Source organism: Anolis carolinensis, chromosome 1 (genome assembly GCF_035594765.1).
Source record: "Anolis carolinensis isolate JA03-04 chromosome 1, rAnoCar3.1.pri, whole genome shotgun sequence".
Classification (NCBI taxonomy): Eukaryota; Metazoa; Chordata; class Lepidosauria; order Squamata; family Dactyloidae; genus Anolis; species Anolis carolinensis.
The window spans coordinates 1,978,421-2,003,036 of NC_085841.1; the positions used below are offsets into that span (position 1 = coordinate 1,978,421).

A 24,616-nucleotide genomic window follows, 5' to 3' on the forward strand; every position below is an offset into this window, starting at 1 on the left:
TTCATTCTTCAGCTGGCTGAGTTTCATTACGCAGCGGGAAACTGCAGAGGGTAGAAGTTTGTAAACTCATTAATAGTTCTGAAAAGGGCCTAATTTTGAATGGGAACTATGTTTAAAGGTACTATTGAAGTATGGCTTTTAACTGCATATAATAAATATTTTATCCTATACTTCGTTAATTTTTAATTCCGAAACATAATATAGTTTCTGGATGGCCCTCGTACAATGGAGTAATAAAATAGTGTCCATTATACAAAATGGCAACATCAAGATTTCCTTTTTGGATTTTTAAACATATTTTCAAACTACAGATGGTGGAATCTGTGGATACTGAATCTGGAGATGCAGAAGGCCGGTGGACATAGAGACCTCTCATTCCTAGGGTTGCCATAAGTCAAAGGGAACGTGATGGCAATAAGCAGCAACTATGAATGAGAGACACGCTGTTATTAGCAATCTTGTTAATATCTTGCAAAATCAAAGCAGTTTCCTTGATGGAACCTCTCCATCTAGATATGGTCTTCCCTTTTCCCTCCTACCTTCCAACTTACCAAGCAGTATTATTGTCTTCTGCACTGAATTCTGTCTTCTCATGATATGGCCAAAGTCCGACAATATGGCAAATCCTGAAGTGTAAGCTGTGTCACTGAATACTAAAGTCAGAATTGCCCATGCCATTGTATCCCCTATTCCTTTGCCTTGTTGTGAAAGGTGGACAGTGAATGAAGCTTAGGAAGAGAATCAACTCCATTGAAATGTGGTGTTGGAGGAGAGCTCTGCAGGTATCGCCGACTCCTGGAAAGATTCTAGATCCTAGAAAAGGCTCCTTCGGCCAAAGGAACCTGTGCTAATGCTCCTTCCTCTTCCCATTCCCATAGGAGGCATTGAGCTCGACCTGAACCGCTTCCCACGCGGCGCCAAGACAGCCAAGCAGTGCTCTATGGAGCTGGCAACCGGCGAGATCGAGGTGCCCATGGTCTCCATCTTCAAGCAGAAGAGGGTGAAGGGCTGGTGGCCTTTCCTGGCGCGAGACGAGAACGACGAGATGGAGATGACGGTAATGAGACCGGGCAGAAGAAAGGCCCCTCTCTTGTTGCCAAGTGTGTCTAGAGATGATAAGCAAAGCTGAAGGAATCCATGGAATATGGGACCAAGTGAGCACCATGTCAAGAGATAAGAGTTCTAGAGTAGAAAAACATACCCAGAGACATCCAGTCCAACATCCTAGCCCAGGCATGGGCAAACTTTGGCCTTCCCTCCAGGTATTTTGGACTTCAACTCCCACAATTCCTAGCAGCTTACTGGCTGTCAGGAATTGTGGGAGTTGAAGTCCAAAACTGGAGAAAGAGACGAAGTTTGCCCATGCCTGGGCTAGGCCTTTTCTCATTCCACAATCTAGTCCTTCTCTCATTCCACAATCTTAAAAGCTCTCGCAGTCACCACACCAGCATTTCATAGGGTCCTGAAATAACATCACATCAATCCCAGTCAGTATATTTGGCCATTTCTGATCAAGGGGTGAAGTTCAGAAAGCTTTTTTTTTTGGCTGCGTGGTATAAACTCCACATCCATGGAACCGCTATAAGCAGCTTATTTCCTTGGTTCTGTACCAGCTGCACTGTCTTCTCAGTGTTGGGAATGGACGAGCCGTTAAGCTCTAATCACCCTCTTTTATGAGGTAAATTCCCATTAAAATAGCAGAGTAAAAATTGCAGCAGCGTGAGACTTAAACGGGTGTGAGTTTGGAAGACCTCTGCGTCATCAGGAAGGCAAAAGGGATGCAAAGTTAGCTTTAAAGTTTAAAAACATTTATTGAGGTAAAAAGAAATCCATTGATGGATAGAAAAGGTTAGGACCTAACTGGTTAATCTATCCTGTTCTAATACACATAGCCGGATTAAAATAACAAAGCTCTAGATAGGTTACATCTTGACTAATAGATGACAGAGGTGTGTCCTCTCTGAAACAAAGCAGGAAGCTGGAATGGTGATCAGCCTCATGGGTCGCCTCTTCTCTAGGGCCATAAACATTCCAAAGGACCAAATTGGGGAAGTTACGTCAAAGCCCTAGGAGAGATCACATTCCTAAAAAACATCAAAGGGTGGGCTGACCTAAATAGGACGGGAAGCAGGAAACAATGGTGAATCCTATCTAGGCATGCTTTGGAAACGGGGAAAGGATTCCCTCAATCTAACTCTATCATATATCTGACTACATTTAGACTTGAGTAGTCCAGGATGAATCCCATCACTCAGTACCTCTACTGTTGGTCCTGTTGAAATAATTGGGTTTGCTATTACTCACTGTTTCACATATCTACACAATGCTCATAGATGTCTTCCGCATGGTGATGGGTGTCATACTTTAATGTCTCCACTTCTTGCTTTTGGCTACCTGTGGCTACTCAATGGCAGGACACCTTTGGGTGCTTGTTTGGATGAAGAGTAACCTTTGGATGCCCTCTTGCAGGGTAAAGTGGAGGCCGAGCTGCACCTGCTAACTGCTGAGGAAGCTGAGAAAAGTCCGGCCGGGCTGGCTCGTAACGAGCCCGACCCATTGGAGAAACCCAAGTAAGCCTGGGAAAGGGATCCGAGGGTGGGCGCAGGGAAGTCTAGCAGACCCCCAAAGACTCGTTTCACATGGGGAGTTATAGACTCAGTTGGACGCTTCTCACGGAGCCCCGAAACGGGGGCTGCTTCTATTGTTTCTCTGTCTCTGCTGACTCTTCAACTCTCCCTGTCTCTGTCTTCCCCGGTTCCTTGGCCCTTCCTCTTCTTCTTCCTCTTATCCTCTTCCTCCTTTGCCCAGCCGCCCAGACACCAGCTTCATCTGGTTCCTGAACCCTCTCAAGTCCATTCGCTACTTTATCTGGCACACCTACCGCTGGCTGCTGCTGAAAATCCTCCTCCTGGTCCTCTTCCTCCTTATGGTCGGCCTCTTCTTGTACTCCATGCCGGGCTACATGGTCAAGAAGCTTCTCGGGGCTTGAGGAGGCCTGGCCTTTGGGCTTGCCTGGGGTACTCCTTTCTTTCCGACTACTCTTCCCTAACACTATCAGCCTCAACATGTGTGCCCATCTGCCCTGGGGAAAATGGGTGCAATGGGGAGGGGATAAGATTGGAAAGCAGGGGGAGATAGTGAAGGAGACATTCTCCTCTTGGCAGGATGGGGAATGGGTTGACTGGCCAAACCCAAAGTGTGCCTCCCAACTTATTGCTGAAGTGACCAGCAATAAGAAAGCATCAGGTGCTGGCTATGTCTCTGCCACATTGTGATGTGGGCCTGTAGTGTTCAAGCCAAGAAATGAAGCATTAACTTCATGCTAACTGTGGTCTCCACTTCCACTATGCCATTTTCACGAGATCTTAAGTTATATTGTCCATTTTTCAATTGTTTCCATCCATTTCAAGAGTTCTGCACAGGTAACTTTTCATATGGACCTCAGTCCTATAATTAATCCCAAATGGAGTAGAGCCAGAAGTTGACCATAGGTGTGTGCAGGAGAATCTAAAGATTTCTAGAGAAGTATCCATTTAGAAATCTCTAGGTCCTCCAGTGCGATTCTCTAGTCAATCTCTGGCAGAGGCTGACCATAAGGTCATTCCCGAGAACCTAGAGAGAGAACATTTCAATCAGATCTGTGAATAATCAATTTTGCAAAATTCAAACCTGCAAATGTGGCTCGACCATTGGATCAGTTGGATTAACCTCCCTGCTGAGTCAACAACTGAGTCATGCTTTCTATTCTACCAACAGTCATATAGTCGCACTCTCTTGGAACAATTGTTGATCGTTGTGTTCAGTGTTCCATTTGATTTACTGGATTGCCACCACAGCCTGCTGGGAGCATAGCTTCCATTGTATGAAAGAGCAAGAAACCGGCAGATATACCGTCAGTTGTACAATGATTGTATTCACCAAAAAATAGTGTAATGCATTGCAACAAACTATATAGGTATAGCCTTACAATTCACAAGCATTTTGTAGGACGTGGTCCTCCCCATGTGTTTGGTCCAAAGAAGCCAATTTTAGGCTCCTCAAGAAAATGAAATTTTCACAATTCATTGTGAAACTTTCACAACAGCAAATAAGTCATTGGCACATATGCCACAATTCTCATGGGTTAAACTACTTTGAGATACTCTGTTTGGCCAAGGACAAGAACACCTCCAAAAAATTTTTTTTACAATCCAGCCTCCAAATGTACAGCTTTAACTTTGACAGATTTGAGTATTCACAGACTTGACTCAAATGTTCTCTCTGGGGATCTCCAGGGCATTGACCGCAGAGTCACGCTGGAGGACCTAGAGCAAGCATGGGCAAACGTCGGCCCTACCGGCTGTTAGGAATTGTGGAAACTGAAGTCCAAAACACCTGGAGAGCAGATGTTTGCCTATGCCTGACCTAGAGGTTTCAAGGAAGAACATTCATCTAGGAATCTCTAGAGCCTCCACTGCGGTGCTGTGGTCAGTTTCCAGTGGAAGTTGTCCACAGAATTATGCTGGAGGACCTAGACCTTCCTAGGGAGATGTTGTCTTGGGTTAAAAATTTTAATTTGAGTCCCCATCCCCCTCCTTTCATGGCAGTCCTGTGCCATTAACCCCAGGGAATGCAACGGGCTGACTGCATTTGCGAGTCCAGTGCTTAGCCGTGTAATCTCCTCCTCCTTCCTCCTCCTCAGTCGCCCGGACACTTCCTTCATCTGGTTCCTGAACCCACTCAAGTCGATCAGATACCTCATCTGCACCCGGTACAAGTGGCTGATCATCAAGATCGTCCTGGCCGTCCTGCTCATCATCATGGTGGGCCTCTTCCTCTACTCCATGCCTGGCTACATGGTCAAGAAGCTCCTGGGGGCCTGAGGAAGCTGCTCCGTGGCCAGGCTCCTCTTCCATTTCCGAGCCAGACGGTCTTCATCACACTTCGTTTCACTTTTGTGGTTTCCTTGCGTTTCCTTTGGGGAGTATTACTACGATTACCTTAAGTATTATCCTGGTTTTAGTGGAGGCTAAGGTGTGTCTCAGGATGTGCTTTGCCTTGTATCTTGGGGGAGAGATAGTGGTTTCTGCCATCATCCGTTCCCTTGAGGTCTCCAGTTCTATTGAAGCTGGGTTGAAGTTCCATAGTTCGAGGTGACCTTCTTATCTCTACTTTCTGGTCCCTCAAAAAGTGGAGGTGAGCTGGCCTTCCATTTTTTGTTTTTGTTTTCCTCACTGTGTGAATTTGATGCCTCCAAGCTTTCCTTTGTTTTGTGGTTTTTCTTTTGGAGCCGAGGCCACCAAATGCTGTTCTGAGAAGAGCTGGAAAGGGCCTCCTGACCAGTTTAGGTGTGATGTTGGTCAGTGTCTCATTACGGAATTGTTTTCAATAAGGATGAAGACTACGTACGGAGACCCCTAGGAAACAGGGGGTAGCCTGCTCCCATTTTTGGTGGCTGTAATAATGCAAAAGGGCTAGTTAGTTTGTCAGATGACAGGTCAATAGGAAGGTGGCTTGTGTTGTGAGAATAGGTTTATATCTGAGCCAGGAGCGGCTCTGCACATGATATGAACCAAGCTGCCGTTCTTTTGCTGGAGTTTTCCACCCCTGCCATTCCTTGTCCAGAAGGCACCAAATAACCTCCAAAATGCACTGCAACAAACACACAAAGGAGAAGCACATCCTAACTTATAATCAATTGAAATCAACCAACTAAAGTTAGAATATGAAAGTAAATAGACATGCAAGTAAATATCGACCAACAAAAGTTAGAATCTGAAACTAAATAGATATGCAAAGAAAATATATATACAAATTCATATACTGAAAAAAGAGAAGCACAACTTAACTTGTACTCAATGAAAATTGACCAACAAAAGTTAGGATATGGAAGTCAATCAATTCATACAACATAAATATATATACACAAATTCATCTATCAATATATGAATTTGTAAATCCATGTCTTGGTATTTATAAGCTCAAAAGCACAATACAAATACTCCATATTATCACTGGGACAGATGTCTACGCAAGTGAACCTACTCCTGCAGTAAATAGAAATCCACATTTCCGTGTTGTCCTCTTCTAGCAAGAGATGATATGACCAGTGATCATTGTGCATTGCATGTTGATGCGCATGAGGCCTTTCCCGAGAAAAGCACAGAAACTTTCCAGAGATGGCACATATCTCTATTGCAAGCATGGACACATATCTCTATCACAAGCAATATGAACAAAAGAGCAAGGCAAAGGAGACTTCATTTTGCCTTGGCACCACGAAGGGGCTGGTTACGATCTTTGGCCAGGCTTCTTGGCTCTGGCGAAAAAGCACAATGGAAAAATCACAACCCGTTTCAGGGTAGGCAATTTCTTGGCTCCCAAGTATGAGATGGGACTGCTGCTTGCGGCCTGTGGCAGAGTGGGAGGTTAAGTCAGGTGGCAGAGTAAGCAACTCTGCTATTCCTAAACCATTGTGATCCTGCGCCATACCCCATGCTTTGTTTGGTTTTGTTTTGTTTCCCCATGTAAACTCCTTTCCTTGCCCCATCAGAAGGCCCACCATAAGAGAATACTATCATAAATATGTGTCACACATGTTCTCCTAGTAAAGGCAGTGTAGTTGTGGGGTTCTGATAGGACAGGTATGCAGTCAGTTCCTTGGATACTGGAGGCTCCAGAAAAGCCTTATCTCTTTGGAAAAGGGACTGGCGAGGAAGCCGTTTGGGGATGGGAAGAAATGGCTAAAGGGAAAGTCAACAGCATGCTGTGGACATGCAAGAAAGCTGGGCTACACATGGACAGTTCCACAACAGCATCTTCTAAGCCCCTGTCCTTTTAAGTCCTGGCACAATCTCGAGTCCATCTTCCCCTTAAGAATCTAAGAATTAAGGAAGAGGCGCATTGCTATCGTTGGGGCTACTGTCTGTGTATACGACCCTGTATGTAAGTGTCCAGCCTACGACAATAAACAGGCAGCTACCGTATATACTCATGTAGAAATCACAATTCTTTAATCCAAAATCAATCCAAAAAGGACCTGGGTCGACATCCATGGGTGAGTGTGAGTACTGCAGTACTCAGTGTGAGTACTGCAGTACTCAGTGTGAGTACTGCAGTATTGTTATAAACCTTAACTCAGGCATGGGCAAACTTTGGCCCTCCTCAAAGTGTTTTGGACTTTAATTCCCACTGTTCCTAACAGCCTACTGGCTGTTAAGAATTGTGAGAGTTGAAGTCCAAAACACTTTGAGGAGGGCCAAAGTTTGCCCATGCCTGCCTTAAGTGTTCAATACAAAAGGAGTCACGCCCTTCTTGAGCAAAGTGGCCAAAGGCAAGAGCCAAGTCTGTCCCAGGAGAGCCAGAAAGAAGCAGCCACTTCCCCTATTCTCTCCCAACTTTTTATTTATTTATTTATTTATTTATTTATTTATTTATTTATTTGGTTTTATTTACAACATTTCTACCCCGCCTTTCTGACCCAAGGGGACTCAAGGCGGCTTACAGAAATTAGCAAAATTGAATGCACAAACCAAAGTTCACTAAAATCAACAACACGTTCAGATCAATTAACAATGCATAATAAAAAACACATTATACAAAACTTAACACTACTTCTGGCTTTTAAAATTGATATCTGGATGCTTTCCCCTCTCTCTGGAATGACTCTCAACTTATCCATGGGTCATATCAAAATCCATCATTTTGACCCCAAAAATGTGATCCTGACTTAGAATATTAGAGTCAGAAGAAACCACATGCAGGATAAGCACAGTCAAAGCACTCCCAACAGGTGGCCATTCAGCCTCTGTTTAAAAGCCTCCACTACACTCGGTTGTATAGTTCCGCTATTGAACAGCTCTTCTTATAGTCAGGAATTTCTTCCTAATGTTCAACTGGAATCTCCTTTCCTGTAATTTGAACCCGTTGCTCTGAGTCCTAGCTTCCAGGATAGCAGAAAGGAAGCCTGCTCCATCTTCCTTTCAAATATTTGAACATGACAATCATATCTCCTCTCAATCTTCTCTTCTGCAGGCTAAGCAGGCCCAGCTCTTTAAGCCGCTCCTGATTAGGCCTCCTTATACATGAGGTCAACTTATCCATGAGTATATACGGTACACCATTCCCAACCCATGCCCTCCTGAATCCACCCTCCCTGCTCCCCTCACAGCATATCATGATTAGTAGGAAGGATGCATTTAGGATCACTAGGCCATACCCTCTGCCATTGGCCTGCTACAGGTTGCATCAAGAACTGTTTGTAAGGCAACCACCACAATCATTAGAGACTTGCACACACATTGTGGAGGAATATTTGGTCTCTATAGCGAAGTGCAGTGTAGCCAGTGCTAGACATGAGCTTATGGTAGGAAACTGGAGGGAAAATACAAAAGAGGCTCTCCTAAAACTTAAAAAGAGTAAAACTTATTTTTTGTGTTGTCGAAGGCTTTCATGGCCGGGATCACAGGGTTGTTGTATGTTTTCCGGGCTGTCTGGCCATGTTCCAGAAGTATTCTCTCATGACGTTTCACCCACATCTATGTACCTCATAACCTTTGAGGATGCCTGCCATAGATGTGGGCGAAACGTCAGGAGAGAATACTTCTGGAACATGGCCAGACAGCCCGAAAAACATACAACAACCCCACTTATTTTTTTTATTATTATTATGGCAGGCAGTGCATCTTGGATAAAAGAGCAAATAGACAAAATAAAGTTTGACAAACTTTGGTGGAAGAGGCCCTAATGCTGACTGCCAAGTCTGTGCGTGAGGCAGAGAAGTCTCATGGTGCTTCCTTCTCAAATGAAGGGGAATAAAAACACACTCAAAACCTTTTGGAAGAAGAAGGGGGAAGTAGCCTCTCCATCCAGGCAGGAAACAAAGCACCCCAACTTACATACATTTAGGAAACAGAGGTGAAAACAAGTCTGCAGGTATGTACCACAGTTTCCCCTTGTCCCAATTCCTCCAATATACAAGTGTTGATGCTTTTTCACTTCTAAGAAGTTGATGGCCCCGTCAAATGGGAACCGAGGGTCTTTTTGGCCCTATTCCGAAGGGCCTGTCTGCTCAGCAGGCACGGCTAAGGTCTCAGGGTACTGCCAGGGACATGCAACCGCCCCGAGTTTGGGGAAGTTACTCTTTGGGATACAATTCTCAGAACTTCCCGGTCGATGGGAAATCCCGAGAGTAGTAGGAGCCCAGAAAGATCACTTCTGTCACCACAGAGAAGCTCAGGAGGCAACTGCATCGTGCAAAGGTTCAGGAGGAGCCCTGGGATGGATGGAGATGCCAAGTGGCGGAGCTCCGGTGTGAAAAAGCCCCCAGAGAAACCAGCACCACTGTGCTCCTGACCCTCCTCCTCCTCCTCCTCTTTCAAAACCCCGGCGCACGGGCGGGTTGTGTGTGTCATGCTGGCTTTGTTCCCCCACCCCTTCCCTTTTTTTCTTATCTGAAGTGTGTGTAAATGATAGATCCTATTTCTCTACTGTCGTGGGGAGGGTTTGGGTGGGGAAACCTTTCTCTGTGCACTGTTAACTGCAGGGTCTTTTGGAATTTGCTGTATGGACCAACAGAAAATAAAATAAAATCTGTATGTTCTTTAATAAAAACAGATTACCAGAAAAGAAACCGATTCTGGATAACTTTGTGTGCATTATACGCTTTGTAACACCATTTTTTGTTCCTGGGTTGTACATGTCATTTCCTAATTGGTTCTATAAAAAAAACATGGAAACCCTAACCCTAACCCTTCGTCAACACATTAAACATGGAAAAGGTTTATTAAATTGCAACAATTTTGTCTTTGCGGGAGGGAGCACATTTTGCTATAGCTTTTCAATGAATATCAACCAATTCAACCTTGTTTGTGGCAGCCACAAAAACAACGTTTCTGGAGCATAACAACAAAGTAAAGTACTGCACAATTAAACAGGAAACAACACTTTCAAACCAGGAACAGATTTTGTTTTCAAATTTTGTTACATAGTCTTAGCAAAAGGGTGAAGGAGAAAAGATAAAAAGGGGGGAAGCAGAACAAATCCACAAACCAGCAATGTTTGCAAACCTATTTGGTATCTTTTCTTGGATTTATGTTCTCTGTAAGAAACAATTCAATCCTGGAGTGCTTTGGGTTCTTCTGAAATTGTGATCAAGATTCTTAATCAATTTCTTGGACCTTCTACAGATATATATAAACCTCCCTTGCTTAGTTTCCAATATACCTCACAACCTCTGAAGATGCCTGGCATAGATGTGGGCAAAACATCAGGAGAGAATGTTTCTGGTACAGGGTCATACAACTCGGAAAACTCACAGCAACACAGTGATTCCAGCCATGAAAGCCTTCAACAACACATAAGGGCACTTTCCACAAACAGCAATTCAGTGGAGGATAGGCTCTCAGGTAGCCGCGCAAGAGTATTTTTCCACTGGGGCTTTAATGGCTATTAGGGTAGCGGCATTTTTTGGTGATTTTGGCTCCTGTCATATCTCAGAGAAACATGGAATATAATGCGCAACTCAAAAAGAACATCCTTATTCCCCCAGAAGTCTGCGATGCCCACCTACGCACACTCCATCCCACCTGCACCATCTCTCGGTCTATGACATGCTCCTCAAGGAGCACCAAGAATCAACCAAGAGGGACTACCATGTCACAATAAACCATTTATTTGTCCTCCTTCGCACACACAGAAATAACATTCTGAAAGTCAGAAAAAAGGTGCCTGTTTTTCTGCTCCAGGGAACACTTCTGGAGGATGGTGCTGTGTTTTGTGGACTCTGAATCATGCCAAGTGAGGATTCTCCACGTCCCCTTCATCAATGAGTCAGAAGGTTTGTGAGAGAGTTGTTATACACCTCAATTCCCAGAGAAGCCTCTGCCCACAGGTTAATGCGGCTATGCGAGGAAAGAACTGGGTGGCTCATACCAAAGCAGGAGGTACTCACAAATTCATGGCTCCAACAACTCTTCCAAGGGACCAATGTTTCAAAGTAGCTTCTCCTTACTGTTTGGTTCCGTTACACCCACAATGGCCTATTGAAATGACTCTATAAAGAGGGGGTTTTGGGAGAGTCAAGCAGCCCCTAAACTTCCTGCGAAGCATGGGTCATGAAGAATTCAACTGCATGTTCAGTAAGTGGGTGGGAGGGATCAGCAACTCTGCATTCACCTGAAAAAAGGGGAAAAGTAGAATCCAGTCTATAATCTCCTTCTGTTGAAATTATCCAACCTAAACTTATATTTCCCAAATTCCTATACTTCCCACCAGAGAGCCCTCTGCCCCACACCCAGCAAGCCAGACCTGAAAGATCCTACATACCTGCCTGCTTCCTCTGACAGAACCAGCATTTCACTTTACAATTATGTTTACTGCTTATAATTCTCATTGATAAAGTCACATGTGCTTATCACATGTGCTTAAATTGAAAAAAAAAATCTAAAAACCATTAGACAGGCTGATTGTTCTGAAACATGGCAAGCTTCCTGCCTTGCTCATACCGTATCACTGTGCCGCAGTTTGAGGAGATAACTCTTGTAATTTTTTTTCTAAAAAATAATGTTTTAAATGAACTTTTTTAATTCCTAAAAATCAGTAGGAATCTTTCTGAAACTTTTGGAGCTTTTTAAAAATTGTTTTGTAAAAACTTTAAAAATTCCTAAAAATTAGTGGATGACTTAAATGTTCTGAAACATGGCAGCCTTAAAGTTGTAAATGTTGCCTTCAAGTATGTGAAGTCTCATCCTGGTATGTTGGAGAAACAAGCCCCTAGATTTTCCCCATTACCGCTAATGGAACAAATCTTAACGAAGCAATTACAAAGCTTCAGAGATTCAGATTACTCATTGGAACAGAACCCGCTCTGAATCTTTACAAAACGAAGCAGGGGGCATCCGAATCTCTGAAATGAATTATTAATTGGATTTCAGCTGCTTTGCATCCCTCTATTTAAGAATCAATGCCTGAGATGGTGCTCCCCCCAAGGGAAGGGACCACCCTTGATCCCAAAACACATGGGCCTTTCTACCCTTTTGCTCTCAGCCCTTTGCTCACCGGGGACTGGAGGTACTGCTGCAGCAACAGCCGGAGTTCTGCGTTTTGCTGGTGCAGCCCGTCTGTCTCAGTAATGAGCTTGTCCCTCTGGGACAGAATGTGGCTGGAAAAAGAGGTAAAAAAGACATCACATGAGGATGGATGGATGGATGACGGTTGCTTCAAATGCAACAGCGGGAAAGTCTCATCCAAAAGAGGCTGTAAGGGAGACATTCAGATAAATTGATAACGACTGTAAGTAACAGAAGCTCAAAGGTAGCCAAGTGAACCTGAAAAATAAAGAGAAACTATCCCTTAGAATCACTGAATTATAACTGGAGGAGACCCCATTCCAGCACCACCCTGCCACATAGGAATCCACAATACAACCCTTCCCAACAGATGGTCATCCAGAGCAGGCATGGGCAAACTTTGGCCTTCCCTTGAGGTGTTTTGGACTTCAACTCCCACCATTCCCAACAGTCAGTAGGTTATTAGGAATTGTGGGAGTTGACATCCAAAACACCTGGAGGGCCAAAGTTTGCTCATGCCTGATCAAAAAAAAACACCAGGTTGCAGATTCTACTATCAAACAACTCTGACCATCCAGAAGATCTTCCTAATATACAGATGGAATCTCTTTTCCTGAAATTTGCACCCATTATTCCATGTCCTAGCACAGAAAACACAAGCTTGCCCCTTCCTCAACATGATATCTTTTCAACTACCGAAAATAAGACAGTGTCTTATATTAATTTTTGCTCCCAAAGATATGCTAGGTCTTATTTTCAGGGGATTACTTATTTTTCCATGAAGAAGAATTCACATTTATTGTTGAACAAAAAAAAAGAACATTTATTATATACTGTACAGTAGTCATCACAAACCAACATAACCGGACAAACTGTGAATCCTATTAAGAATTTCTTGTGATTACCATTATTTCTATGTACAACTGGTATGTACATTTACCAATTCTGCATCCTCTGGTGTTCTGTTCATTGGGCATGCTTCCAAACAAAACCTTTGCTAGGTCTTACTTTTGGGGGAGGTCTTATATTTAGCAATTCAGCAAAACCTCTACTAGATCTTATTTTCCGGGGATGTCTTATTTTCGGGGAAACAGGGTATTTAAACATGGGTATCATGCCCCTTCTTCTCTTCTCCAAGCTAAATATCTTCCATTCCTGAAGCTACTGTTCAGAAAGATTAATGGTTTCCACACCTTTGGCCATTTTAGTTGCCCTTCTCTAGACATCTCCCAGTCTGTCTTGAACTGCGGTGTCCAGACATAGTGTTATTCCAGGTGAGGTCTGACCAATGTAGAACAGACTGGGACTATGACTTTTCTCAGTCTAGAGACTATACTCCTACGGATGCTGATTAGAACTGCATTGGCTTTTTTAGCTGTGGCATCACATGTGACTCCTGTTCAGCTTGTGGTCTGCTAAGACTCTTAGATCCCTTTCACATGGACTGTTTAGTGTCTCCCATCCTGTATCCATGCATTTCATTTTCTCTGCCTAAGCGTAGTACCTTCCCACTGTACTGAGAATCTCTGTGCAGACATATTCTAAACACAGTTGTCATAGTGGGTTTGAAGGAACACGCACTTCCTGAGTTCAGCACAAGGGGACACTCCAGGCACAGACATTTTGGGATCAGAGCACATTTGGCAGAAGAGAGAACAGCCCGATCATACAGTGCCAGGTTCTGCCTTGTTTGGTCTTCTACAGATATTTGAAAATAACCACAACGGGCCAATCTTATACTTGAGGTGGTGGACTTCTGTCTGATCTTGGAAACTAAGCAAGGTCAGATTATATTTCAAAGGAAGGAAGTGGCAAACCATCCTTTTAATAGGGTTGTTGTGTGTTTTCCGAGCTGTATGGCCATGTTCAAGAAGTATTTTCTCCTGGCATTTTGCCTACATCTATGACAGGCATCCTCAGAGGTTGTGGGGTAGCCTTTTAATATTCCTTGCCTAAGAAAACCTGATAATATTCTCATGGTCACCATAGGTTGGCACAACTACGCATTACGGCATTGAGATGCCGCTGTAGCTAGCACAGCAACATGCTTTGGAATCTTGGGATGTGCAGTTTAGGGAGGGACATTTAGAATTCTCTAGTGCAGGCATGGGCAAACTTTGGCCCTCCTCCAGGTGTTTCGGACTTCAACTCCCACAATTCCTAACAGCTGAAGTTTGCCCATACCTGCTCTAGTGCCTCCAAACACTACCTATCATTAATGCTGGCTTCCAACTGACAAATGACTCTTGTCACACCCTGGACTCTCCACAGATAAATATTTTTTCCTTTCCTTGCCTAGTTCATCCATACCTCACAATTTCTGAGGATGCCTGCCATAGATGTGGGCGAAACGTCAGGAGAGGATACTTCTGGAACATGGCCACACAGCCCGAAAGACATACAACAACCCTGTGATCCTGACCATGAAAGCCTTCGACAACACACTACCTATCATTTATTTACATCATTTTACATCATAACATCATCACTTCCTTTCCCTGGCAGAATTTTATTATCTTTGCCTGATAAAGGAAGCAGTAGACTAGAAATGCATTTTGTGATGTATTTTGCATCTTTTAATTGGCTCGATAAAAATGCCATTTTTTGGGAGGGGGGGCTTTGGGGCAACACCATAAACAGCTCTGCAACTGAAACTTACTGGTATTTCTGCAAGCCAACAATCAGGGCATCCCACAGCTTCAGCTTGCCATCCGGGATGATGTGGGCCAGCGCCTCCCAGTACTCCGAGTCCTTGGAGTCATCCCGCTCTTCCGGGGCTTTCTTGACTGGGGGGTGTTTCTCCCTAAAGCAGGAAGGGAAGGGCACCTGACAGGAAACCTGATGCAGGCCTCTGCAGGTTGGGCCACAGAGCCAGGCCTGGGACTGGCCACTAGCAATGCCTGCTGCTTTCCAGGCCTCTCAGTATCAGAGTTAAGGTTCAATTAAACAAAAGCAAGGTAAGCCAAGGCAATATTTACTTATAAAGAAAACTAAATTATTGTGTCTTTTAAAGTCTTGCCAAAATAACAATTGTAGCATGCAGCCCATTTAACAACAAAATTAATGAAGACAACCCGAGTCAGGTCAGAAACAAGAACAAACAACAGCCTAGATTAGAGTCCAATCAGGCCTGGGCAAACTTTGGCCCTCCAGGTATTTTAGACTGCAACTCCCACAATTTCTAACAGCCAGTAGGTCATTAGCAATTGTGGGAGTTGAAGTCCAAAACACCTGGAGGGAGGGCTGAAGTTTGCCCATGCCTGAGTCCAATAGTCATATACCAGGAGTTCAGTTAACAAGGTTCATAAATGAAACACCAAGAATTCAAGGGTACCAATCAAAGTCAGTGTTCCAAAGTCAAAGCCAGACAGTCAGAGATACAAACTGAAGCCTAAATCCTTAAGTCACGCCAGGAAGTTAGTCCAGAAATCAATATCAAGGCTACAGGATACAACAAGGTCCAGAACAAGGTTGCAGGGAAGCAGATCAGAGCCCAGAATTCTATCCCAGGGTAACAGAGCCAAGATGCAGGACAAGAGCACCAAAGTACAACATTATCTGCTACCAAAGAGCTATCTCTTCCAGATCGCTTTTTAATCCATCAATCTCAGCTACTGCCTGTTCCAGCAAGATAATCAGATAGTTAGAGAAGTCTTTGATGCCATTTCTAAGACGAAGAGCCGGCGTTGTCTGTAGACACCTACAAGGCCATGTGGCAGGCATGACTGCATGGAGCGCCATTACCTATTGATCTACTCACACTTGGATGCTTTCAGACTGCTAGGTTGCTGGTACTCTTTAGTTTTTACCTAGTTTGGAGCCCCAGACATTATTGAATGACAAGGTCCATTATGTTTGATTATCCACCATGCATTTGTGGCTCTGTGTTTGGGGAAAGGGTAAAAGACATTTCAGAGTCAGACCTCATATCCACAAGCCTTGTATCTGAATTTATTATTTATTTATTAATTTATTTATTTACTACATTTACATCCCGCTATTCTCACCCCGGAGGGGACTCAGAGCGGCTTACAAATCAAATGTACATACAATATATTATTAGCATAGCACAATATAAGCATTAAATTACTATATTGTACTATATCATTATATGGTAATATTATTAGTAATATTACATTTAATATATATATAATTAATATTATTATATTGTATTAGTATAATATTTTATTACATTATATTATTATCCATATTATAAGTATTATAATATTGATAATATTATAATATTGATAATTTATACCCCACTTTCTTGACTAAACAAAAAAACTGCAGCCTTTCAAATGTTTTTGTATCACACCTCTCATCAGTTCTAACCAGAATGTCTAATGAAGAGGAATACAGGAGTTATAGCCCAGCATCTGGAGGATGGTCACATAAAAAGCCATGGAGAGAAGAGTCAGCCTATGGGCCTTGAATTTGACACATGTGGGCTAGATAGCCAAAAAACCTCTGAAAAGGATAAGAAGTCACCTTCTAGTTTGGGAAAAAATAGGAGAAGGGATTTATATTAAGGAACGGAAAGTGGCCCTGCTTTAAAGGATGGATTGTCATTTCTGGAGGCCCCCAGGATAAATTTATTTACAGTATATATTCCGCCCTTCTCACCCCGAGGGGACTCAGGGCGGATCACATTACACATATAAGGCAAACATTCAATGCCTTAACATAGAACAAAGACAGAGACAAACACAGGCTCTGAGCTGGCCTCGAACTCATGACTTCTTGGTCAGAGTGATTTGTTGCAGCTGGCTGCTCACCAGCCTGCGCCACAGCCCGGGCCCAATAAATAATTCAGCCTCACCAACAAAAGACCCAAGGCAGCCGACCTCTGATTAAAACAAAGTACAACTTTAAAGAAAATTCTACAGAAGTGAAGAACAACCCTTGGGGTGGCTGTCCCACAACACAGCCTTCTAGTTGGTCTGGCTCCCCATCTTTTGGGGGCATCTCCCCTGCTTCAAGAGACACCAAGGGCAGACCTGACAGTTTGTTCCTCGGCCAGACTTACCTCAGCTTCTTGATTTCATGCACAAACGCCTTGAGGGCTTTGAGGATGTCATTGGGGTGCATGCATATTTTCGAGAGGGGCTCCAACGATTCAACGGAGCTTTTGATGGCCTCCCCGGAAACGATAGCGAGCTCTGCTTCACAAGTCACCTCCGTCTCTTCTTCCTCAGAAGGTTCTGCTTCAGGAGTCATCTCTGCCAGCAGCTCTTCAACATCCTAAGAGAGAAAGAAACGTTCAAGCAGGATTCCCATCCACAGGAGAAGCTGAGGAGGGACTCAGCATTTCAGAGTGGCTTCGTGGAAGGAAAGCAAACAAGGGAAGGGGGCAGTGGAGGGAGTCTAGAAAAGAGGAGAAAAGAGGTTGCACCCCAGGCCTGGAAACCCCAAGGATCACAACACCATGCAAGAGTCCAGAATATAAGCAAACAAATGTATTGTAGAATATATCAAAAGTATAGGAAAAATGCAGGAATAGGGTAATAAAAGGTTTTTTTTTCCGTGTCAGGAGCAACCTGGAGTTGCTTCTGGAGTGAGAGAATTGGCCGTCTGCAAGGACATTGCCCAGGGGACGCCCGGATGTTTTGATGTTTTTACCATCCTTGTGGGAGGCTTCTCTCATGTCCCTGCATGGAGCTGGAGCTGATAGAGGGAGCTCATCTGTGCTCTCCTCGGGTGGGATTCGAACCTGGCAGCCTTCAGGTCAGCAACCCAACCTTCAAGTCACAAGGCTTTTATCCCCTAGGCCACCGGAGGCTCCAATAAAAGGTATATCCAAAATGGTTTAGCAATCAGCAATAATCCAACAGGAATCCCAATGTCTCAAACAGATTCAAAGGTAATATAGTTTAGGAATAGTAAAAAATCACAAGCCCACAACCAAAAGGTGTCAGAGTAATTCGCACAGCGTAGGAGCAGATGAATGACGTCAGTTGAGCGCAGAACGAAGGAACGTCAGAGACGATGTTAAAAAGTATTTACAAAGTTTACTGAACAAGACAAAGAGACTTGCAGACAATAGACACAGGACTCTCACTGTAGGCAAACAGCACAGATCTTCTCAGCAGGCAGAACAGAACTCATCTGATGCAATCAGCAATGATACAAACACACTTGTAGTCTGGACACTCCTATCCAGCTCCAGGCACATATCCAAGGTCAATACAGCTTCTTACCAAATTAACTCTTTACACACTATAGCATTTCCTGGATGATGCAATACATGCTAGACACAAATTTCATTTAAATACTACCTATACACAAATCCCACATTAACAAAAGGTATCCTTATTAAAACTTGATCATGAATATAAAACAGGAACAAAGAAACTTCCAAGATACTTGAATCCCAAAACCAAAGAGCTTGACTTGAAACATGAACCAAGAACTCAGGCCTAGCTTCTTATTCCATACGCTATGTTGCCTGAATTAACTTGAAAATAAACACCTTGCCAATTAAAAACCGGCTGTGAAAACACTGTGCCTCTCTTGAAATCTGTTCCTCACTTTCCCATTCAACTGCTCCACCCTGCGATGCCTATTGTCTGCTCTGATCTGTAAACAAAGGTCTGTGTCGATTTCTGTATCTCCAGGAGCTTTCTCCTGGGAGCCTTCTGTATCACTTAATTCCCCACTCGCCTCCTCCTTATCTAATGTCTCTGGCTGTTCTGCCTGACCTTGGAGGCCCGCACTTTCACTTTCCCAGTTAACTTTCTCACTGACAGAAGTATCATTCCCTTCACTAAAATCTTCATCCCTTCATGCCACAGGCAATCTCTAAAACAGGGGTCCCCAAACTAAGGCCCAGGGGCCGGATGCGGCCCTCCAAGGTCATTTACCTGGCCCCCACCCTCAGTTTTAGACTTCCCCTCCCCCAAAATCTGAAATGACTTGAAGGCACACAATACCAACAATCCTACTTAACTTGACTATCTCATTGGCCAGAAGCAGGCCCACACTTCCCATTGAAATCCTGATAGGTTTATGTTGGTTAAAATTGTTTTTATTTTTTAAATATTGTATTGTTTTTTCATTTACTATTATTGTGCTATGGTAATAATTGAACATATTGTGTATACATATAATATTGATACTAATATTATAATGTAATACAATATAATACTAATAATTATATAATAAAATAATATTAATTATACATTATATATTACATGTAATATTACTAATAATATTATGGTAGTGGTATAGGACAATATCTATCTATATATATAAAAGGGTAATGAAATTTCAGCCTAGGACAAAACAACAAAACTACACATCACAGAAACACTAAACTTGGCAGCACAACCCCTCATCTATGCCTCTACAACAAAAAGCTCCAGCTACTCCAGAAAACAGCCAGGCTTTGAGACTGCAAGGCTATTCACTGCTATTCCATAAGGATTCCCATAAGCCACAGCAACGCGTGGCCGGGCAAAGCTAGTAGTAATATATAATGCTAATATTGTGCTATGCCAATAATACAGTAGAGTCTCACTTATCCAACGTTCTGGATTATCCAACGCATTTTTGTAGTCACTGTTTTCAATACATCATTATATTTTGGTGCTAAATTCGTAAATACAATAATTACTACATAGCATTACTGCATATTGAACTACTTTTTCTGTCATGATGTTTTGGTGCTTAATTTGTAAAATCATAACCTAATTGGATGTTTAATCTGCTTTTCCTTAATCCCTCCTTATTATCCAGCATATTCGCTTATCCAACATTCTGCTGACCCATTTATGTTGGATAAGTGAGACTCTACTGTGTGTGTGTGTGTGTGTATATATATATATATATATATATATATATATATATATATATATATATATATATATTGTATGTACATACAACTTGTAAGCCGCTCTGAGACATATGCAGTGTGCATAGGAATTTGTTCTTATTTTTTTTTTCAAATGATAATTCAGCCCCTCAACAGCCTGAGGGACCATGAACCGGCCCTCCACTTAAAAGGTTTGAAGACCCCTGCTCTAAAACATCAATGAACTCATCAGTCCCTGGCTGATATACAACAAAAGGAAAGAAAAGGCCGACTTAAAAGACTTTTTTGGAATACAACTCCCACTCATATCACCAGTGGAATCCTGAGAAATGCAGTGGTAAAAAGACCTAAGGTGCCACCAAGCTATCGGCAATGGTCAAGAGTGTCACTTGGCTACAGTGTTAGTAAGAGCAAAAAAAACCCTAAGAAACGTCAACAGGAAAAAATGTAAGGTACAGGATGGGCAAAATATGGCTTGAAAACAATCCATGGGAAGAGGGTCAGGAGTCTAAGTAGACCACAAGCTGAACATGAGTCAATGGTGTGATGTGGCAGCTAAAATGCAATTTTAGATTGCATTATTATTATTTTATTATGACACAGCAAACAAGATAGACATGCTGGATTTCGTATCACAAAATCACAAGTCGAACACTTCCCAAGTGTCTAGGAATGTGTGATGTATTATTATTATTATTATTATTATTATTATTATTATTATTATTATTATTATTATTATTATGGTTATTGTTATGTTTATTTATACCCCGCTTTTTCTCTCCACAATAGAGATATAGTGACTAGATTGAGGGAAAGTCATAGTCCATTTCTATTCCGCTATGGCCAGACCTCACCTAGAATACTGTCTGCAGTTCTGGGCTCCAAAATTTAAGAAAGATATTGACAAGCTAGAACATGTCCAGAGAAAGGCAACCCAAATGATCAAAGGTTTGGAAGCCAAGTGCTATCTATGAAAATGGTTGAGAGCAGACATGATAGCCATGTTTAAACATCTGAAAGGGTGCCATACTGAGGACAGAGAAAGCTTGTTTCCTGCTGCTCCAGATAGTAGGACACAAATGGAGCAATGGATTCAGGAAATAAGATTCCACTAAACTCTAAGAAAGACTTCCTCATGAATGACTATGTGGGAGTGGAATATTGCTGCCTCCGAGCCTGGTGGAATCTTCTTCTCTGGGAGTTTTTAAGTAGAGGGTGGATGGCCAGCTGTTATGAGTGCTTTTATTGTGTTCTTTCTGGCAGAAGAGGGTTGGACTGGATGGCCCTCGTGGTTTCTTCCAAGCCTATCATTCTAATATTCTTAGGTGGTCAAATAGGTCAATCTCTCAAGGGCAGAGATGCAAGCTTTCTTTCACAAATGGGGTTGTTGAGAACCTGGAGAAGCCCAGGGAGGCCCATAAATCATGAGCAAGGCTGTCTTGGGCTTGTTGACCAGAGACCTCTGGAAGCCAAAGGGATTCAAAGGGATGAAGGTTTCCTGCTTCCAAGTTTTACCTGCTCAGTCATCTCCTGTTGACTCTTGAAGGTGAGGAAGAACTCCATCATTTTGTAGACATCCTCTTCACTGTCGATAGAGAGGGCCTGGAGAGAAGCAGAGAAAGTCAGCCGGGTGGGGGTGGGAGTGGGGGGTGTCAATTAGCCCATTTCATTTATCATGAAAGAAGGGCCCCTATGCTTGATCCTCCTGGAACAGTGAGGCAGGCACCCATAACTGAGAAGAAAAGGGAGCAGAGACATTCAAGCAAGTGCATCCAGGCCCAAACCAAGTCACGTAGATGCTCATGTATAAGTCTAGAAGCTCCCCTAAAACTGGGTTGATTTATTTATTGGTCAATGTGAGTATTGTATCTTAATTCATATTTTTAAAAGGAAATAGCTCTATTTACTCAAATCTAATGCTCACCTTTTTTGGCTAAATGCATTCGCCAAACTTAGGGCACGCATAGAGTTGCATCATATGGTCATCTTAGTGCTGAGCCAAAGCCAAAGGGAAAGCTGCTTCTGGAGCTTCTCTTTAAGGAAAACAATCTTTAATGTAATAGCCCCCAGATGGCGTAGTGGACTAAGTGACTGGAAGGTTGGGTTGCTGACCTGAAAGTTGCCAGGTTCGAATCCCACCTGGGGAGAGTGCGGATGAGCTCCCTCTATCAGCTCCAGCTCTATGCGGGGACATGAGAGAAGCCTCCCACAAGGATGGTAAAACATCAAAACATCCGGGCGTCCCCTGGGCAACGTCCTTGCAGACGGCCAATTCTCTCACTCCAGAAGCAACTTCGGTTGCTCCTGACACGAAAAAAAAATAAAAATAAAAAAAATGTAATAGCCAGGACTTAATGCTATGCAACCCTTGGATTTGTAGTTTGGTGAGGCATCTCCATTTTTTGGCAGAGAAGGCTCAAGATGATGTCAAACTACAACTCCCATAAATTCATAGCATTGAAGCAAGGCATGTAAAGTAGATTAATTTTGCAGCAAAGATGCACCCCAAGGTTTCCATTTCCTAGAAGCTTTGGTGCTGAAATGCAACTGTTTTGAAGGAAGAAATCCTCAGCAGGCAGCAACTGTAATGCACACCTTTTTTGACCAAAGTACAAAGAGTGTCCTTTTTGCCATGGTGCATTACATTTGGCAGCAAATACTTCCTTTGGTTTCAGGTTTTGGAAATTGAAATGTGCATTAGATTAAATGGCACATTAGGTAAAGGTAAAGGTTTTCCTCTGACACTAAGTCTAGTCATGAACAACTCTGGGAGTTGGTTTGATCTATGTTTTTATTAGTTCTTGTCATTGTTTTTTATTGGCTGTTTAAATTTTTATAATTGTGCATGTCTTTTGTCTATTGTTGTGTTTTATATTGCTATTGTTTTTATTCAGGCTTGGCCCCATGTAAGCCACCCTGAGTCCCTTTGGGGAGATAGAGGCGGGGCATAAAAATAAAGTTGCTGTTGTTATTATTATTATTATTATTATTATTATTATTATTATTGGTTCTCATCTCCATTTCTAAGTCGAAGAGCTAGCATTGACTGTACACGCCTCCAAGTGCCATTACCTTCCAGCTGGAGTGGTACCTATTGATCTACTCGCATTTGCATGGAGCTAACAGCTGGGGCTAAGAGTGGGAGCTCATCCCGTTCCCCAGATTCTAACCACCGATCTTTTGGTCAGCAAGTTCAGCAGCTCAGTGGTTTAACCCGCTGCGCCTTCAGGGTCATTACATTAGAGATGGTGTTCCTCAAAGAGAATCTCCAGAAGCAGCTTCCCCTTTGGCTTTGGCTGAGCACTAAGATGACCATATGATGCAACTCTATGCATGCATTAGATTTGAGTAAATACAGTATATCTAGGAGATGCACTGTCCTTCTCTACTCTCTCCACATGGTGTTGCTTCTGGCCTTTTTGAAGGTACGCCTGAGCAGGGAAATGGCAGCCAGCCCCTTGAAGCATAACTGACATTTTCCTCTCTCCATGAAATGACCCTCAACTTGTGCACATGAAAATCTGTAATTTTGGCTGCAAACCTGCCCTCGACTTATACACAAGTACATCTTGTGCTTTGAATGTCATTTTCCTGCTTCTTGGCAGGGGGTTGGCTTGGATGGCCCATGAGGTCTCTTCCAAATCTATGATTCTATGAGCTGCTAGGTGAGTGGCTGTGATGACAGCTTCCAGCTGGGACAGGCCAAACAGCCAGGAGCGGAATGGATTGCAACTGTGGTTCTTCAAATGATCAGGTGGGACCTCACACAACCAAACCCCAGAGGACCTTTTCATCTCCGGCCCCAAGAAGACTGTGAGATGACCTTCCAGGAGAGACTTGACAGCTAATGCAGCCTTCGGAATTTAAGACACAACTGAAGACCCATTTCTTTCATCAGGCCTATCCAGTCAATTTTAAGTTGTGAATTTTAATTTGCATTTCATCAGTGGATTTTAACGTGTATGTTAACTCACCGAGAAGATGGAGTCCAGTTTCATGAGGGTGCGGTCAGCCTTCACCAAGGGCTGGAGAAGGCCCCGGAGCTTGCTCTCAATCAGGAAGCCCTGGAAAGGAAGGAAGGAAGGAAGGCAAGGAGGAGACTCAGGAGAACTGCTCTGGATAAAGCCCCAAGGTTTACTGTCCCATTCCACGAACCCTAGGTCCGCTAGGCTCACCGACTCATCACACAGAAGCTCCAGGAGATGCTTGATTGTCTTGGTGGAGATGGAACACAGGGCCTTGACTGCTGGTTCGGCCTCTGGGGACTCCTTCCCACTCTCCTTGTGGGAGGAGGTTTTTTCTTCAGGTAGGGAGCCTTCCGATGATAAGAGGGTCTCTTTGGGTGATCTGCTTGCTAAGGAACAGAGCAATGATCTTGAGCATGTTATATGTACTTTTTCAAACAAAGGTTCTTTTTATTGCAATTTCCAGTGTGAGAGGGTATCAGAACCTTTACATAACTTTTACCCATTTAAAGAATGACATTAGACATACCGACATACAGATTCTATGTACTGTAAGCCAAGTTTTTTAGTCTTTTTTTTAAGACTGAAAAATCCCCCCTTGGCTTATACTCGGATGAGGGTCCTGGTTGACTTATATTTGGGTCAGCTTATACTCAAGAATATATGGTACATTTATTATTTTTCTCTATTATTATTAGTATTATTACATTTATTATTTTTCTCTATTATTGTTGCTACCGTTACATTTATTTTACTTTATTATTATTATTATTATTATTATTAATACATTTATT

General features: G+C 43.0%; 2 protein-coding genes across 10 annotated transcripts in view; one reads left to right on the forward strand and one right to left on the reverse strand.

The window, feature by feature from the left end:
* The window catches only part of otof (otoferlin), a 208,760-nt gene extending 199,150 nt beyond the window's left edge, over positions 1–9,610 (forward strand). For 6 of the 9 annotated variants that reach the window (XM_062969186.1, XM_062969238.1, XM_062969189.1 and 3 more), the window contains 4 exons: positions 879–1,057; positions 2,470–2,570; positions 2,809–3,017; positions 4,682–4,820. In XM_062969186.1, coding sequence (XP_062825256.1) covers positions 879–1,057; positions 2,470–2,570; positions 2,809–2,989 — 461 coding nt within the window. In that variant the 3' untranslated portion in view covers positions 2,990–3,017; positions 4,682–4,820. Of the gene's footprint in view, positions 1–878; positions 1,058–2,469; positions 2,571–2,808; positions 3,018–4,681 lie in introns of all 9 variants that reach the window. The other 3 variants (XM_062969177.1, XM_062969215.1, XM_062969195.1) reach the window with 1 other exon arrangement.
* Positions 9,611–10,635: 1,025 nt separating this feature from the next.
* The window catches only part of drc1 (dynein regulatory complex subunit 1), a 31,944-nt gene continuing 17,963 nt past the window's right edge, over positions 10,636–24,616 (reverse strand). Inside the window, exons 11-17 of the mRNA XM_062969239.1 lie at positions 24,033–24,211; positions 23,832–23,921; positions 21,373–21,459; positions 17,074–17,288; positions 14,707–14,850; positions 12,037–12,139; positions 10,636–11,154 (exon numbers count right to left, since the gene is read on the reverse strand). Of these exons, the coding sequence (XP_062825309.1) occupies positions 11,092–11,154; positions 12,037–12,139; positions 14,707–14,850; positions 17,074–17,288; positions 21,373–21,459; positions 23,832–23,921; positions 24,033–24,211 (881 nt within the window). The 3' untranslated portion in view covers positions 10,636–11,091. The remainder of the gene's footprint in view (positions 11,155–12,036; positions 12,140–14,706; positions 14,851–17,073; positions 17,289–21,372; positions 21,460–23,831; positions 23,922–24,032; positions 24,212–24,616) is intronic.